This window comes from Chiloscyllium plagiosum, unplaced genomic scaffold, assembly GCF_037043375.1.
Source record: "Chiloscyllium plagiosum isolate Xiang-an unplaced genomic scaffold, Cpla_swu_hap1 HiC_scaffold_24, whole genome shotgun sequence".
NCBI classification, from domain to species: domain Eukaryota; kingdom Metazoa; phylum Chordata; class Chondrichthyes; order Orectolobiformes; family Hemiscylliidae; genus Chiloscyllium; species Chiloscyllium plagiosum.
This window is the reverse complement of record NW_028270162.1, coordinates 36,978,103-36,997,140: the sequence shown is the minus strand read 5'-3', so window position 1 is coordinate 36,997,140 and position 19,038 is coordinate 36,978,103. Positions and strand designations below refer to the sequence as shown.

The window sequence follows — 19,038 nt, the reverse complement described above, 5'->3', positions numbered from 1 at the left end:
TTTAAGTGACAGGATAGTTAATGATTGATAGCAATTGGTTTTACATAGGTGAAAGTATAGAGATAACAAATAAGCATTGGAAGATCAAAGTTACAGTCTGACCTTATTCCTGAAGAGGGGACAGCTGTCCTCGCTACCCTGTTAAACCACAAAGCTAAATAACACAAATCTTCATCTAGAGGATGCTGAAATTGCTGCAAAATAACTGCAGTAATCTCATTTTTATTGTTAAATTCAGTATTGAAGACAGTAACAATCCAGAAACAAAGTTACGATCTGGAATGCACTGCAGGCCAGTGGAAGCAGATTTAATGATTTCAGACTTGAAGGGCCTGATTTTGCTAAAAGACCAAAAGGACTTTTACATTTTTACATTTTACATATAATCCAGGTAATTCAATGGCAAAGAATGGCAAAAACTTTGCTGAGGTAATTATCTCCCTTCAACATTAGCTCTAAAGAAAGCTTATAGTCCTGAAAGGGTAACCCTTGCACCGCAGATGCTGTCTGCACTGTCAAGTGCAACCAGAAGGATGTTTTTAATTTGCTGTTTGACAACTAAGCCCGTCGGCTGCCGATGCGATAAAGCGGATTCCGGTGAGTTTTCGCCCTCTTTGAGGTGATCACGCAAACACTACACGGAGCAGTGTCTCCGACAACTTGGTCTGAGGAATCGGACGAGACAAAACAAAACAAGATGCGGATCTTGGAGCAAACGGCCACCGGGGGCCAAGAAAGTTGCATCCCGAAAGCTCTGACATGGAAAAGTGTAACTGATCGTATTGCCTACTTTCATTGGGGATTTCCTCTCTGTCTGGGTCGGCGCTGATCCCCGTGCTGTCGTCTGTCAAGATTAAAGGGACATCATCATCGACAGGCAGCGTCACCGCCATCGTCCAGTCTATCCCCACACCTCAAACTGTCGCCGCCGCGGAGGAGGGAGGAGGGGATGACGAGAGCAGGGGGCGGGTCCCTTACTCCTGGCTGGTAGGTGATTGGTCCATATCGACGGTCGGTCGGTCGGGCGGCCTCCAGAGCGAACGTCATTCAAAGGCGAGGCGTCCAACAGGTTTGCATGAAACCCGCCTCCTCCCACGTGAGACGGCGCGGCCACGGGGTCAGAGGGAAAAGGTCGCCCGTCTCTTAGCAACGGAATAACTGTCGCCGGCAAACAGAAGGGCGGTGATGGGTGAGTACGTCCGCTCGCGGCTGAGGCGGGCTGGGCTGGGCTGGGCTGGGGGTGGGGTGGGGTGGGGTGGGGTGGGGGCTTACCATCCCGTTACAGCGAGCTGATGAGCGGTCTTTGGGGTCGCAGCTGAATATTCTCAGGCAGAATGTCTGAGAGATCACAAAGTATCTGGAGCTCGCTACCTGAAAGGTTTCTAGAGTTGGGAATTAGAGTCATAGAGATGTACAGCATGGAAACAGACCCTTCGGTCCAACCCGTCCATGCCGACCAGATATCCCAACCCAATCTAGTCCCAACTGCCAGCACCCGGCCCATATCCCTCCAAACCCTGCCTATTCAGATACCCATCCAAATGCCTCTTAAATGTTGCAATTGTACCAGCCTCCTCTGGCAGCTCATTCCATACACGTATCACCCTCTGTGTGAAAAAGTTGCTCTTTTATATCTTTCCCCTCTCACCCTAACCTATGCCCTCTAGTTCTGGACTCCCCGACCCCAGGGAAAAGTCTATTTATCCTATCCATACCCCTCATAATTTTGTAAACCTCCATAAGGTCACCCTACAACCTCTGACGTTCCAGGGAAAACAGCCCCAGCCTGTTCAGCCTCTCCCTGTAGCTCAGATCCTCCAACCCTGGCAACATCCTTGTAAATCTTTTCTGAACCCTTTCAAGTTTCACAACATCTTTCCGATAGGAAGGAGACCAGAATTGCACGCAAAAATTCCAACAGTGGCCGAACCAATGTCCTGTACAGCCGCAACATGACCTCCCAACTCCTGTACTCAATACTCTGACCAATAAAAGAAAGCATACCAAACGCCTTCTTCACTATCCTATCTACCTGCGACTCCATTTTCAAGGAGTTATGAACCTGCACTCCAAGGTCTCTTTGTTCAGCAACACTGCCTAGGACCTTACCATTAAGCGTATAAGTCCTGCTAAGATTTGCTTTTCCAAAATGCAGCACCTCGCATTTATCTAAATTAAACTCCATCTGCCACCTCTCTGCCCATTGGCCCATCTGGTCCAGATCCTGTTGTAATCTGAGGTAACTCTCTTCGCTGTCCACTACACCTCCAATTTTGGTGTCATCTGCAAACTTACTAACTGTACCTCTTATGCTCACATCCAAATCATTTATGTAAATGACAAAAAGTAGAGGACCCAGCACCGATCCTTGTGGCACTCCACTGGTCACAGGCCTCCAGTCTGAAAAACAACCTTCCACCACCACCCTCTGTCTTCGACCTTTGAGCCAGTTCTGTATCCAAATGGCTAGTTCTCCCTGTATTCCATGAGATCTAATCTTGCTAATCAGTCTCCCTTGTCAAACGCCTCACTGAAGTCCATATAGATCACATCTACTGCTCTGCCCTCATCAATCTTCTTTGTTACTTCTTCAAAAAACTCAATCAAGTTTGTGAGACATGATTTTCCACGCACAAAGCCATGTTGACTATCCCGAATCCAACAACTTGCCCACCACCGAGGTCAGGCTCACCAGTCTATAGTTCCCTGGCTTGTCTTTACTGCCCTTCTAAAACAGTAGCACCATGTTTGCCAACTTCTAGTCTCCCGGCACCTCACCTGTGACTATCGATGATACAAATATCTCAGCAAGAGGCCCAGCAATCACATCTCTAGCTTCCCACAGAGTTCTGGGGTACACTTGATCAGGACCTGGGGATTTATCCACCTTTAACCGTTTCAAGACATCCAGCACTTCCTCCTCTGTAATCTGGACATTTTTCAAAATGTCACCATCTATTTCCCTACGCTGTGGTTCTGTTCGCCGAGCTGGAAGTTTTTGTTGCAAACGTTTCGTCCCCTGTCGAGGTGACATCCTCAGTGCTTGGGAGCCTCCTGTGAAGCGCTTCTGTGGTGTTTCCTCCGGCATTTATAGTGGCCTGTCCCTGCCGCTTCCGGTTGTCAGTTTCAGCTGTCCGCTGTAGTGGCCGGTATATTGGGTCCAGGTCGATGTGTTTGTTGATGGAGTTTGTGGATGAGTGCCATGCTTCTAGGAATTCCCTGGTTGTTCTTTGTTTGGCTTGCCCTATAATGGTAGTGTTGTCCCAGTCAAATTCATGTTGCTTGTCATCTGCGTGTGTGGCTACTAGGGATAGCTAAGGGAAAGACAACGGAATGAGGAAATGTCGCAACCCAAAGGACTGGCCACACTACCATACATCAAGAACATCTCTGAAATGACAGCCAGACTACTGCGACCACTAGGACTTATAACAGCACACAAACCAACAGCCACACTCAGACAACAACTCACCAGAACGAAGGACCCGATACCCAGCATGAGCAAAACTAATGTAGTGTACAAAATCCCATGCAAGGACTGCACAAAACACTATATAGGAAAAACAGGAAGACAGTTAACGATCCGCATCCACGAACATCAACTAGCCACGAAATGACATGACCAGCTATCCCTAGTAGCCACACACGCAGACGACAAGCAACATGAATTTGACTGGGACAACACTACCATTATAGGGCAAGCCAAACAAAGAACAGCCAGGGAATTCCTAGAAGCATGGCACTCATCCACAAACTCCATCAACAAACACATCGACCTGGACCCAATATACCGGCCACTACAGCGGACAGCTGAAACTGACAACCGGAAGCGGCAGGGACAGGCCACTATAAATGCTGGAGGAAACACCACAGAAGCGCTTCACAGGAGGCTCCCAGCACTGAGGATGTCACCTAGACAGGGGACGAAACGTTTGCAACAAAAACTTCCAGCTCGGCGAACAGAACCACAGCAACGAGCACCCGAGCTACAAATCTTCTCACAAACTATTTCCCTACGGTCTATATCTTCCATATCCTTTTCCACAGTAAATACTGATGCAAAATAGTCATTTTGTATCTCCCTCATTTTCTGTGGCTCCACACAAAGGCCACCTTGTTGATCTTTGAGGGGCCCTATTGTCTCCCTAGTTACCCTTTTGTCCTTAATATATTTGTAAAAACCCTTTGGATTCTCCTTAATTCTATTTGCGAAAACTATCTCATGTCCCCGTTTTGCCCTCCTGATTTCCCTCTTAAGTATACTCCTACTTTTTTTATATTCTTCTAAGGATTCACTCGATCTATCCTGTCTATATCTTACATATGCTTCCTTCTTTTTCTTAACCAAACCCTCAATTTCTTTAGTCATCCAGCATTCCCTACCTACCAGCCTTCCCTTTCACCCTGACAGGAATATACTTTCTCTGGATTCTTGTTATCTCATTTCTGAAGGTTTCCCATTTTCCAGCCGTCCCTTTACCTGCAAACATCTGCCTCCAATCAGCTTTTGAAAGTTCTTGCCTAATACCGTAAAAATTGGCCTTTCTCCAATTTAGAACTTCAACTTTTAGATCCGGTCTATCCTTTTCCATCACTATTTTAAAACAAATAGAATTATGGTCGCTGGCCCCAAAGTGCTCCCCCACTGACACCTCAGTCACTTGCCCTGCCTTATTTCTCAAGAGTATTCTCAAGTTTTGCACCTTCTCTAGTAGGTTAATCCACATACTGAATCAGAAAATTGTCTTGTATGCACTTAAGAAATTCCTCTCTATCTAAACCTTTAACACTATGGCAGTCCCAGTCGATGTTTGGAAAGTTAAAATCCTCTACCATAACTACCGTAGTATTCTTAGATAGCTGAGTTCTCCTTACAAGTTTGTTTCTCAATTTCCCTCTGACTATTGGGGGGTCTATAATACAATCCCAATAAGGTGATCATCCCTTTATTTCTCAGTTCCACCCATATAATTTCCCTGGATGCATTTCCGGGAATATCCTCCCTCAGCACAGCTGTAATGTTATCCCTGATCAAAAATGCAACTCCACCCTCCTCTTTTGTCTCCCTTTCTATCCTTCCTGTAGCATTTGTATCCTGGAACATTAAGTTGCCAGTCTTGCCCATCCCTGAGCCATGTTTCCATAATTGCTATGATATCCCAGTCCCATGTTCCTAACCATGCCCTGAGTTCATCTGCCTTCCCTGTTAGGCCCCTTGCGTTGAAATAAATGCAGTTTAATTTATTATTTATAATTGTTAAGACTTTTGAGTATGAACACTTGAAACACCATTGCATACCAAGCTACTGGCCAAGTGGTGAAAAATGGGATCCGAATAGATAGATGTTTAATGTCTGGCGCAGATAAGAAGAGGCCAAAGAGCCCTTTTAGCACTATTAAAATTTTTATCACTCTTACTTCAAGGAAGTGGATGAGAGTGTGGTGCTGGAAAAGCACAGCAGGTCAGGCACCATCCGAGAAGCAGGAGAATCTACACTTCGGGCATAAGCCCTTCATCAGGAATTACTTTCTTCAAGGAAGTAGTGATGAGCTTGTCTTCTTGAACAGCTGCAATCCATGTGCTGTAGGAAGAAAATTGAAAATAACATTTGATCATAAATCAAAACTAAATATTACGCCTAAGTATTAAAAGCCATGTACCTACCTGATTTTTTTTTTGTCTTTTTGACGATTCTTCACATAGCAACTGTGACCACTGGGCAAATATGTGTATCCTTTATTTTGACCATTCAAACTTAGGGGTGTTTATTGCCCTTCAGTGGGAGTTGTTTCTTTAAGAGCAAACATTTTGAAAAAATCTATAATTTACATTTATATATGATGGTACACTAAGTAGATATGTCACGGACAATTTGAAAGATAATAAAATAAGTTAAAACAGAAGGTGCAGGTGCTGTAAATGTGAAATAAAAACAAAAGGCTTCCAAGCCAAGCAGGAGATGTTCTGAATAGAGATGGTGGACTTTTTTTATTTCAAAAATTTTATTCATAATGTGGAACATATGTACACATAGTCCAATGCAGTTCAGTCTATATAGTAGCATATCAAGGAATATTGGAATTTAGTTCTATCCAACAAACAAACCAAAGGCACCTTGTACTTGAACAAACTATTTTCCATGCACTTGAGGCACCAGAAGGTTCAGATAACTGAAGGGACCCCAATTTAACTTCAGCAGATGGATCTCAGACGGTGGTCTTTCCCCACTGCAGCTGCACCAAGCTTTAGTGTGTCCTTCAGCATGTAGTCCTGGACCTTGAAATGTACAAATCTGTAGCACCCAGTCTTTGTTCTGGAAGACCAACAGTTTTGGGCAGACCAAAGAGCATCTTTCACTGATATGATGTTCTTCCAATCACAGCCGATGTTTGTCTCGGTGTGTGTCTCTGAGAACAGACCATCGAGCACAGAGTCCTGCATCATGGAGCTGCTCAGGATGAACCATGACTAAAAGCACTGCATCTTTCTCCAGACTTCGATCTCAGAACTGTAGGCTATCTTGTCGATAGTATTCTGATAGGTGATCCTTGCCTGAAGCACCTCCTATACTGTACTCCCTTTATTTAGTGAGACTCTTTATAGTTAGCCAATATTACCAGCATTTGCTGTCTTAAGACAAAATGGTGTTTAATGGCTAAAGCTTTTAAAAAGGTAAAAAAAAGTTTGATTTTTGCTTCACTTGAACATATGATATAAGGAAAGAACACACTGAGTTTAGTTTTTGATTAGCAGATCGTACAGACATTATAGTTGACTTGTCTCCCTCTGTCTAGTATATATATATGATTCCAAAAAGAAATACTTTGAAAAGAGCATTGCTACACACATTAGAAAAGATATTGTTTTATGTTTCAGCAATACAGCCCACTGCAGATTTAAAGATATAAGAAAAATCTACAAAGAGTAAAACAATGGCAACTGAAATCATTGTACAGCATCAACAATTAGAATCCAATGCTGAAGAGAACATCAGTAAATCCTCAAATAATTATGATGTATCTGTGCAAAATACAGCGCCCAACATGGATGCACTACGAATCTTGGAACCAGTTAGAAAAAAACTTGCGTCAATTGAAGCAGAGCGGATTATTTCTGTAATTGAAAAGACTACTGATAAAATACAAATAGTTACTTTAATTCCCTACATAATAGCCAATCATAACAGGTTCAGTGTTGCTCTGGGTTTAGAGCTGGTGTGTGCTCTAAGAGAACATGACAGACTAGAGAAACATCTGGATTTTGCTTTTGGCAAGCTGTTCAATGTAGGGTATCCCAAACAAGCAAATGAGAATTCAATAGACAAAGTAAAAATGAAAAAGAAAGAGGAAGATATTCAAATCCTTCAAAAGGCCTTTGCAACTTCAGTTAAAAACATCCTTCGGCTCTTTAAGAGGAATCCCTCAGCCTGTCAGATAATCCAATCAGAATGTCATGCTCGAAGTCGCATCTGTGTAGACCTCACCCTGGTGCTAATGGAACTAAGAGACTTTGTGTTTGAGAGACTTCTGATAACTCCCAGTGAAGATAAAGAAAAGTTTGAATATGTGCAAAAAATCATTAAACGAGATAAGCAAAACACAGAAATTATAGCCACTTTGGAGGTTGAACTGACAGCAGCTATCCAAAACAAAGAAAATGAGGTAAACTTCTACATATGCTGTGAATCAGTTGTCTCATGTTGCTCGAGCAGTAGATGCCATAAGTTGTATAAATCACACCCTAAGTTTATAATACGTTGAACTATACATAAAATTATATATCATGTTTTAAAATATGTTTTAATATTGTGATTAGGGCCCTATACTGACATGTACAACATTACCAAAAGTCAACAATATCTGGTACATTTTAGCTAAGATGCTGTAGATTCCAGTGCATGTGTGAAAATAGTTAGACTTGTTTAACATAGTGTATTTTGTATACAGGTTGTAGTGTCAACTTTCATATAACCTATATTGTTTTTACCATTACACAATAGTTATAAAGACATACAATGATAAACAGGGCACATCTGATCCTTGGAGTTGGAAAGTACTGAAGGCACATTTTATCAATCTGATGAAACATTTCAGTAAGAATGCAAGTTGTTAATAGGAAGGGTGGGAGATGTATAATTATACAATCACAGCAGTCTACAGCACAGGAAAAGACCCTTAGGCCCATTAAGTCTGCACTTCCTTACTTGATCTCATTTCATGCTTATAGAACATAGAACAATACAGCACAGAACAGGCCCTTCGGCCCACGATGTTGTGCCGAACATTTGCACCTATCCATGTACCTATCCAATTGCCGCTTAAAGGTCACCAATGATTCTGACTCTGCCACTCCCACAGGCAGCGCATTCCTTGCTCCAACCACTCTCTGCGTAAAGAACCTACCCCTGTCATCCCCCCTATACCTTCCACCCTTCACCTTAAATTTATGTCCCCTTGTAGAAATTGAGTTCTAGTTTGTTGTATTGTCCAATACAGAATAGAGATCCATGAGTACAGCAGTGAAACTCTTTTGTGGTCTGAGCCGCTTCTTAAGCATATGTGCTCTTCATCTTTCTTAAGAATGACCACTTTACTGAAAGCAAGATAGCCTGCTTTAACCCCATGTAAGAGTGACAACAAAGGCTGCAGATAAAATTGTCAATTCCTCTAAGAAATCTCCTATGATCACTTTATTTCTACACTTCATTCAGCCCTTTATCAAGATGCTTGCTTTATGCTGTGGTGAATGTGCTCCAATCTGCATGTTCTCCTCTGAGAGGTGTTATGCTATTCTCAGATAATCAACACTGAAAATTAGTTTGAATGCACCTTACTTCCAGAGGATTCCTGCACTACCTGTCTATTTCTGATGACTATCCACTTATTGTTCTCCTGGACGGTGGCTTTGGTGAACTTTGGAATGTACACATAAAGAAATTCCCAACTTCCTTTTTGTTCTGTAGTGCCTTGAGCTACCAGTCAAGCTCAAAGTATTTATTGAGGACACATGAAGAGTTTTAGAGTTCCCACAAGGCATTGGAATTGCAGGAAATGGGTCTATCATTCCATTATTTTGTTTAAACTCTCTGTACTATAATGTGTTTTAAGTTGAAATATTCATCCTTGACTAATTATCTGCAGATGCTTCATCTTGAGCATTTTCTTGGCAGTTTTTTTCATATGGTGATTTGCCATCGTCTTCCACTCTTAGGAACAGCTTGCCCTTGTCTTCCACTCACAGGGGCAGAGCAAAGAGGCAGGTTCCAAATCTACCTCAGCTGGGCAATGGCCATTATTCTTACACATGAGCTAGCTATTGAGCTAACAGGGCAAACCAGGGTCTCATCTGTGCTATGTGTTTTCTAATCAATCTGTCCATTGATTTTTTATTGCACACTTCTGAGCAGGTGGAAGTTTAACCCAACCTGCTGGCTGAACGGTAGGGATGCTAACATTGCATCACGGAAGTAGTCCTCCCACTCTGGTATGCTATATATAAATGCAATTTGGTATCTTATCAGTACTTTTAATATATAAGGTTCTTGTTTAATACAATGCAAATCCTATTAATGTTGGTATCCTTTACTTAAGTAATTTTAATCCTTTCAATCTAATTACCTTAGTTAAATTACTTAAAACCCCCTTCCCCTCTGCACCAAATTTCCATTGTCACTCAATATATTAAGTCATTACATTTCACAGATTCATCAAATGTTGTGCTTTAGCAACTATTCATTTAATGTACATATTCAAGGATATAATAAAGATTTGTAGCTGAAGTTCCAGTTGTGCACGTAGACAGCCAGACTTCTCATGCCACTGGGATTCATGACAGCTCATAAATTGACAGCTAGACTCAGACAATGTCTGACCAGGACAAAAGACCCTCTACTGATCATGTGCAAGACAAACATAATTTACAAGATTCCATGCAAAGACTGCACAAAACACTATATAGGATAAACAAGGAGACAACTAGCAATCTGCATCCACGAACACCAATGAGCCACTAAACACCATGACCAACTCTCCTAGTAGCCACACACAGATAACAACACAACAATCATAGGACAAGCCAAACAGAGGACAGCCAGAGGATATCTCGATGGATGGTACTCATCCATGGACTCTAACCAGCAAGCATCCAATATACCAGCCATTACAACAACTTACCGGAACCGGCAACCCAAATTAGCAAGAATGGAACCAAATTAATTCCAGAAAACACAGTACAGTGGCGCTTCATAGGAAGCTCCAAAGCACCACCTAGACAGGGGTTGAAACATTTGCAAATCAGCTCCCCAGCTCGTTGAACATACCCACAACTATGACAATGTACATATCTCTTAGAATCACACGGGTCAGTCAAATGTCAGCCTCAATAAATTACATCTAGTGAGGAATCCTCTGACAGATAATTAATTATTAATCACTACTGATTTGCAATAATAAACTAATGCATAAAAAAAACTTGATTAAATTTAGGGTGTAGGTTTGCTCGCTGAGCTGTAGGTTTGATATCCAGACATTTCATTACCTGGCTAGGTAACATCATCAGTGGCGACCTCCAAGTGAAGCGAAGCTGTTGTCTCCTGCTTTCTATTTATATGTTTGTCCTGGATGGGGTTCCTGGGTTTGTGGTGATGTTATTTCCTGTTCGTTTTCTGAGGGGTCGATAGATGGTATCTAGATCTATGTGTTGTTTATGGTGTTGTGGTTGGAGTGCCAGGCCTCTAGGAATTCTCTGGCATGTCTATGCTTAGCCTGTCCCAGGATAGATATGTTGTCCCAGTCGAAATGGTGTTTTTTTCCCTCCGTGTGTAGGGTTACGAGGGAGACAGGGTCGTGTCTTTTTGTGGCTAGCTGGTGTTCGTGTATCCTGGTGGCTAACTTTCTTCCTGTTTGTCCTACATAGTGTTTCTGGCAGTCCTTGCATGGAATTTTGTAGATGACGTTGGTTTTGTCCATGGGATGTACTGGGTCTTTTAAGTTTGTTAGTTTTTGTTTGAGAGTGTTGGTGGGTTTGTGTGCTTCTAGGGTTCCGAGGGGTCTTAGTAGTCTGGCTGTCATTTCTGAAATTTCTTTGATGTATGGTAAGGTGGTTAAGGTTTCTGGCTGTGTTTGGTCTGCTTGTCGTGGTTTGTTCTTGAGGAATCTGCGGACTGTATTTTTTGAGTATCTGTTCTTCTTGAATACGTTGTATAGGTGGTTCTCCTCTGTTTTCTGAAGTTCGTCTGTGCTGCAGTGTGATGTGGCTCGTTGGAATAGTGTTCTGATACAGCTTTGTTTATGTGTGTTGGGATGCTTGCTGGTGTAGTTCAGTATTTGGTCAGTGTTTGTCGGTTTTCTGTATACGCAGGTTTGTAGTTCTCCGTTATCCATTCTTTCGACTGTGACATCCAGGAATGCGAGTTTGTTGTCAGTTTCTTCCTCCTTGGTGAACTTTATGCCTGTGAGGGTGTTATTGATGATGTTAAATGTCTCTTCTATCTTGTTTCATTTTGTGATGACAAAGGTGTCATCTACGTAGCGGAACCAGATTTTTGGTTTGATGGATGGTAGGGCTGTTTGTTCTAGTCTAGTGGTGCTGGAAGAGCACAGCAGTTCAGGCAGCATCCAAGGAGCTTCAAAATCGACATATCGGGCAAAAGCCCTTCATTAGGAATAAAGGCCGTGAGCCTGGAGCGTGGAGAGATAAGCACCCCTACCCTCCTCTAGCTTATCTCTCATGCTCCAGGCTCACTGCCTTTATTCCTGATGAAGGGCTTTTGCCCGAAACAGCGATTTCGAAGCTCCTTGGATGCTGCCTGAACTGCTGTGCTCTTCCAGCACCTCTAATCCAGAATCTGGTTTCCAGCATCTGCAGCCATTGTTTTTACCTGTTTGTTCTAGTCTTTGCATTACCGCTTATGCTATAAATCCTGATAGCGGAGATCCCATGGGTGTGCCATTGGTTTGTTTGTAGATTATGTTATTGAAGGTGAAGTGGGTGGTGAGGCACAGGTCCACTAGCTTCATGATGTTTTCATTGGTAATGCGATTGATGGTGGTTGGGGTGTGTGTGATGGTCTCTTCTAAAAGTGTGGTGTTTCCTTTGCCAGGTCAATGTTGATGCAGGTGAACAGTGCTGTTGCGTCGAATGAGATCATTGTTTCATCTTCCTCTATTTTGGTGTTTTTGATGATTTTTAAGAATTCCTGGGTGGAGTGGATGGAGTGCTGTGACTCTTCTACTAGGTATTTCAGTCTTGCGTGTAGTTCTTTTACTGTAGCACTGTTCACCTCCATCAACATCAACCTGGCAAAGGAAACACTTACCACACGTTTAGAAGAGACCATCACACACACCCCAACCACCATCAATCACATTATCAACGAAAACATCATGAAGCTAGTGGAACTGTGCCTCACCACCCACTTCACCTTCAACAACATAATCTACAAACAAACCAATGGCACACCCATGGGATCTCCGCTATCAGGATTCATAGCAGAAGCGGTAATGCAAAGACTAGAAAAAACAGCCCTACCAACCATCAAACCAAAAATCTGGGTCCGCTACGTAGATGACACCTTTGTCATCACAAAATTAAACAAGATAGAAGAGACATTTAACATCATCAACAACACCATCACAGGCATAAAGTTCACCAAGGAGGAAGAAACCGACAACAAACTCGCATTCCTGGACGTCACAGTCGAAAGAACGGATAACAGAGAACTACAAACCTGCGTATACAGAAAAACGACTAACACTGACGAAATACTTAACTACACCAGCAACCATCCCAACACACACAAACAAAGCTGAATCAGAACACTATTCCAATGAGCCACGTCACACTACAGCACAGATGAACTTCGGAAAACAGAGGAGAACCACCTATACAATGTATTCAAGAAGAACGGATACTCAAAAAATACAGTCCGCAGATTCCTCAGGAACAAGCCACGATAAGCAGACCAAACACAGCCAGAAACCCTAACTACCTTACCATACATCAAAGAAGTTTCAGAAATGACAGCCAGACTACTAAGACCCCTCGGAATCCGAGTAGCACACAAACCCACCAACACTCTCAAACAAAAACTAACAAACTTAAAAGACCCAGTACATCCCATGGACAAAACCAATGTTGTCTACAAAATTCCATGCAAGGACTGCCAGAAACACTATGTAGGACAAACAGGAAGAAAGTTAGCCACCAGGATACATGAACACCAGCTAGCCACAAAAAGACACGACCCTCTCTCCCTCGTAGCCCTACACACGGAGGAAAAAAAACACCATTTCAACTGGGACAACACAGCTATCCTGGGACAGGCTAAGCAAAGACATGCCAGAGAATTCTAAAGGCCTAGCACTCCAACCACAACGCCATAAACAAATGCATAGATCTAGATACCATCTATCGATCCCTCAGAAAATGAACAGGAAATGACATCACCACAAACGCCAGGAACCCCATCCAGGACAAACATATAAATAGAAAGGAGGAGACAACAGCTTCGCTTCACTTGGAGGTCGCCACTGATGATGTTACCTAGCCAGGTAATGAAACGTCTGGATATCAAACCTACAGCTCAGCGAGCAAACCTACACCCTAAACCTCAACCTGAGCTACAAACCTTCACAAACCTTGCACTAGATTTAATGTAGGTTTCATAACAATACATTATTTGTGCTACTCATTCACTAATTGTCAGTGAATTCTCACTTTCACCGAATTCCTGCCCCCACTCTCTTTAGTGCATTAATCTATAAATAACCTGAACAATTCAAGCAAAATCTTATTTAATTTGGATTTTTATTTTGCCTATTGTGCCTTTTTTTTGATTTTAACATTTTTATTTGTTCCATTAAGCGCAACTGTCTTAGACACAGCACAGATTATGTGCAGAATAAAGCATAGTTCATAAATTGCACCAAAAGTGCACATTTGCCTTAACTAATGTTCTAGCGTGATGCAAGTCACCTTTATGATCAAAGTAAGGCTGTCAATTAATGACCAAATGAGGCAGCCTTGAGGACGAATGAATCCTTTTGCAAAGTTTAAATCTCTAGTAGCACATGCTAGTTCCACATTCTCCAGGATTCATTTGAGAGCCACTTGAGCATCTCCTTCCATTTACCAAGATTGGAGGCTGTGCATTTAGTCTCTTAGGACATATTCTCTCATTAATACATTCTCTCATTTTCTTTTTCCTCCTTTACTCTCCTTAAAACCCACCTCTGTGACTGAGCAATTGGTAATCTAAAGCCCTGCCTCCCTGATATCTCTTTCTTTGACGGAGTCTCCATTTTTCCCCCCATAATGCTCCTTAAATGTCTTAGGACATCTTTCCACATTGAAGAGGAGTTGAAAGTGCAAGTTCCTGTTATCCTTAAAAATATTCAAAGACTCCTATCATTTTTGAGGAAAAGAGTTCTAAATACTCCTGACTCAGTCTGAGAAATAATTTTTGTTTATCCCTGCTTTAAATGGGCAATCATGGATATTTAAACACTGACCACTAGTTCTCGATCTCTCAAAACAGGAAACATTCTTCTACATAGAACCTGTTAGGACAGCTCAGGAACTTGCACATTTCAACCAGTAACCTCTTACTTTTTCATATTCCAGCACAGCCTAGGCTGTCGTCTTAAAACAACTTACTCATTCCAGGTATTGTTCTAATAACATTCTCTGAACTGCTTCCAAAGCATTTACAAGAATAACAAATACTGTACTCAGCACTTCAGATGTGGTCTCATCAATGCCTTATCTAACTGAATTTCCTCAACAATAATACTTTATTCAGTTGCCTAAGTACTTGCTGTACCTGCATACTAACTTTTCATGACTCATGCACAAGGACACTCAGATCCTTCTGCATTTCTGAGCTGTGGAATCTCTGTCCATTTAGATAATATGCTTTTGTTATTCTTCCCACCAAAATCGATAACTTCACAATTTTCCATATTATATTCTATTTGCTAAATCTTAGCCTATTTACTTAAGCTATTTATAGAATTTCATAGCATCCTTATGTCCTCTTCATAACTTATTTTATGTCATCAGCAAATTTGGCAACTGTACCTATGTCCCGTCATCCAAGTATTTATATAAATTGTAAACAGTTGAGGACCCAGCACCAATTCCTGTGGCACACTACTTGTTATATCTTGCTAACTAGAAAATTGACCCATTTTTACCTAATCAGTTTCCTGCATGTATGTACTGCAGTCATATCAACAGATGTACGTTTCTATGTCAGAGAGAAATTAGAGCACTACATATCATCAAGGGAATAAAACATTAGATCCTGTGATTATATTCATTCAGCTTTTTAAAAATATTTCTGTTTAATGCAATAAAATATTTTTTAAATAATTCCAACTTTAACCTCATGTATACTTTAAATTCTATGACCAGATGTTGAAGAAAAATGAGATAATTCGCAAACTCAAAAACAACTTACTTCAACTTGACTTGTTCTCGCAAGATTACATTCGTCAAGTTAAACAAGATGCAGAGAAACAACAATTAAATGATCAGAAAGATTCAGAAGGGAAAATTGCCAAATACCATGAAGAAATAGGTCAGCTTCGAACACAGTTGAACAACATGATAACAGAACACAGAGCATCTGAAGTAGCTTTAAGAAAGGTACAGTGTCATGCTGTAATAGCACCATTATCAATACAACCACATAATGTGAGTTGCAATTTATGTGGAAATATATAATTATTTCTGGTGGCCAGATGATTACTTAGCTTTTAAATAAAAATTCATTTATGGGAACTGGAGTAGATAATTTAATACCTGAAGTCAGTTTAATCATGTATTGAGATCGTGGCTGATTGAACTCTATATTTATTAACTACCTTTTTCAATACTTCCTGAGTTTTTTTATTCATGCATTCGATGTGCATATTACTGGCAAGACTAGAATTTTTTTCCATCCCTAATTGCCCCAAGAATGTGATAGTGAACTACCTTTTAGAACTGTTGCAATCCATGGAATGTAGGGGCACATACAGCGCTGTTAAAAGGTTTGAGGATTTTGACTTAGCAGTGGTGAAGGAATGCCAGTATAGATCCAAGTCAGAATGGTGTTTGCTTCCAAGCATTTGGTGCCTTTGACCTTCTTAGTGGGAGAGGTTTTGGATTAGGAAGGTGCTGCTGAAGGAGCCTTGGTAGCATGCTGCACTGCATGTTGTAGCTGGTACACATTTCTGCCAATGATGTGCTGGTGGTGGAGGGAGTGAATGTTTAGGCGAGCAAATGTTGTGCTCATCAAGCATGCTGCTTTGTCCTGAAAGGTGTTGAGCTTCTTGATTGTTGTTAGAGCTGCACTCATCCAAGTGGAAAGTAATCTATCACACTCCTGATTTGAGCCTTGCAAAAAGTGGGTAGGTACTGGAAATTAGATGGTGAAGTATTTTTCACAGAATTCCTTGCATCAGATCTGCTCTATATCCACAGTACTTGAATGGTTGGTCCAGTCGGTTTCTGGTCAATGATAATCTCCCGGATGTTGATAATGTTAATGCCATTGAAAGTCAAGGGAAGATGGTTAGATTCTTTCTTTTTGGAGATGGCCATTGACTAGTACTTGTATGGCATAAATGTTACATTCCATGCTGGATACTTTCCTGATCTTGTTACATACATATTTTAGCATTTTATATATATATGCATTTCATTAGCCTTGTTTTTTTTATACTTGCTCACGATATCTTTATGGTCCATGTACCTGGACTCCAGTTCACTTTCGACCTCCATTGTTTCTAGCTTTAGATCATTTAGAAAGTACTCTTTTCTGTCCTTTTAGGTCCAAAGTGGATGACCTTACATTTGCCTACGTTAAAATCCATTTCCACAGTATTGCACATTCGTTTAACCTATAACAATCTTTGTAATTTTATATTTCCATCTACACTGTTTATAAATGCTTCCATTGTTGATTAATTTGTATATATGTGGCTGTCTATCCCAATGAAAAATTATCAAAATATCAAATGTCTTTTGGAGGTACATGTAAATAATGGTCCATAGCCTACCCCCTATTTTAGATAGGTCAGGAAGCATCCAATGAGCAGGAGATTCGACGTTTCGGGCATAAGCCCTTCATCTTGATCTCCAGCATCTGCAGTCTTCACTTTCCTCTATTTTAGATACTTTTAATCAAATGTTTAGTAATGTTATCACACATCTCTGAACAAGCGGCTCTCGATCGCATGTTTTCTGGACCAGAGATAAGGACAGCGCCACTATCTTATTGTAGTCTCAGCCATCTTCAATTGTTTCATCTATTAGCTTCCTTCCAACATAAGGTCAGCAGCTGAATGTTTCCTGATAATTGCAGATTCATTAAAGATTACAACTCCTCAAATGCCCAAATGTAGCAAGACTAGAACAGAGTTCAGAAGAAAATTAAGGGATGATTTTCTTGTTATCTGGATGAATATTTTTGTTGCCTGAATTTGACATCACATATTTATGACTTATTTTAGCGAAAATACAAAATTGAAACAGAGATTGAAAACTGGATCCAGAAGTATGATGCTGATCTACAAGAAAAACAGGTATGTTTTATTGTAAAGAATCATGAGCTCTCAAAAGATGTTCTCTATTCATTTTCTTATACAATAACCATTCAGTTATTTTTCTTTATCGTTCTTGGTAGTAAGATGCAACATGTGACAATAAGGCATTAATTATAGAGGTTATATTAAAAATCTAATTGATACTTTGATGAATATATCTCAGTAGATAATACTGGCATCAAAACAGAAAACTGGGTGACACAGCATAGTAAGAATTATTTTCTGAATTGTTTGTATGTTATTTTCCTGAGAAACATTTGATCTTGCAAGAGCTTGTGGCACTTTTTCACTGTAAAAATGTATCAGCAAATTTTCGATAATCAGCTAAATTTTATCTCTGAAACATAAATAAAAAGATGCTAATGCTGATAACGTTCTTCACTAGCAAAGCCCAGAACAATCCAAGGTCTCTTACAATCTGACTGTTCTGCCTAGCAAAAGGATTGCAGAACAATCTGTCCAATCTAATAAAAATGAATCAAGAGAACTACAATTGAAGACTAAACACAAAATCATCTAGCATCAAAAATATTGAACTATAGTCACACATGATGAGATGTTTTTCATTCTTGTTTGAAATACATTGTCATGGAAAAAATATCACCATGTCAATTTAATATGAAGTTTAAAAGAATCCATTTGTCACTGGATTTGCTTTAACATCCATTAAACCCAGATCAGTTGGATAGTTTTCATAATTGTTAAGTGCCAACGAATTACTAAAATGTAATAAAAATTGTTTTCTACTAGGATGAATATGAACAGCTCCTTAAAATACACAAAGATGAACTGATCCTGCTACGTGAGTTAGAACAGAAGATTGGCATGCTTGAACCAGAATATACTCAGATTGTGGAAGAAAGAAAAATCAAGGAAGAGAAGAAAAAGGCCAAAGAACATCAAGCATTCCTAATGGGAAAAGCAGCTATCACAATCCAGTCTTTCTGGAAAGGTTACAAAGTCCGCCAATTAATGAAAGCATTGAAGAAAAAGAAAAAAGGAAAAGGCAAAAAGAAAAAATGAAGATAGTGAGGAGATTCAAGAGTAGATTGAGAGAAAGATACAAGAAAAATAAAAGTGCATATCCTCCCTATATTTTTGTATGCTATTGAAATATCTTATTTCTATTACTGCAACCTGTAGCCTCCAAAATGAATTATTCAATTCTTCTTGTGTGTGTAGCAGCAAATCTGATACCTACCTTAGTCATTGATTAAATTGTGTACCTTTCTTTCAAATTTTTTACTTTCCATTATTTACTAGCACATTGGAGAAAATACATTCTCCTTAACTACCACCTCAAGAGCAGTAAAAGATTGGCAATAAATGCTGGAACAGCCAGCAAAGCTCACATCCCATGAATGAATTTAAAAAATAAAATTGTGGCAAAAATTATTTTCCAAGATTGAATGATTATGCCATATGTTTTAATATGGTTGTGTTACT

The 19,038-nt window shown here is 40.5% G+C and overlaps 2 protein-coding genes across 3 annotated transcripts in view; one reads left to right on the top strand and one right to left on the bottom strand.

Moving 5' to 3' along the window:
* tpcn1 (two pore segment channel 1) overlaps positions 1 to 925 on the bottom strand; it is a 102,276-nt gene extending 101,351 nt beyond the window's left edge. For both annotated transcript variants that reach the window (XM_088000091.1, XM_088000092.1), the window contains exon 1: positions 791 to 925. In XM_088000091.1, the coding sequence (XP_087856217.1) occupies positions 791 to 893 (103 nt within the window). In that variant the 5' untranslated portion in view covers positions 894 to 925. The remainder of the gene's footprint in view (positions 1 to 790) is intronic.
* Positions 926 to 1,130: 205 nt separating this feature from the next.
* Positions 1,131 to 18,987, top strand: drc10 (dynein regulatory complex subunit 10). Its single transcript, XM_088000090.1, has 5 exons — positions 1,131 to 1,189; positions 6,878 to 7,662; positions 15,416 to 15,649; positions 17,500 to 17,571; positions 18,343 to 18,987. Exons 2-5 carry the CDS (start codon positions 6,934 to 6,936, stop codon positions 18,613 to 18,615), a joined length of 1,308 nt encoding a protein of 435 aa, XP_087856216.1. The 5' UTR covers positions 1,131 to 1,189; positions 6,878 to 6,933; the 3' UTR covers positions 18,616 to 18,987.
* Positions 18,988 to 19,038: the final 51 nt, after the last annotated feature.

What these genes read in the sequence shown, in the direction of transcription:
- drc10 (XM_088000090.1), top strand. Translation starts at nt 6,934, where the DNA reads ATGGCAACTGAAATCATTGTACAGCATCAACAATTAGAATCCAATGCT. An exon ending in TCCAAAACAAAGAAAATGAG is followed by an intron (nt 7,663 to 15,415) that starts GTAAACTTCTAC and finishes TTCTATGACCAG; the next exon opens with ATGTTGAAGAAAAATGAGAT. An exon ending in CTGATCTACAAGAAAAACAG is followed by an intron (nt 17,572 to 18,342) that starts GTATGTTTTATT and finishes GTTTTCTACTAG; the next exon opens with GATGAATATGAACAGCTCCT.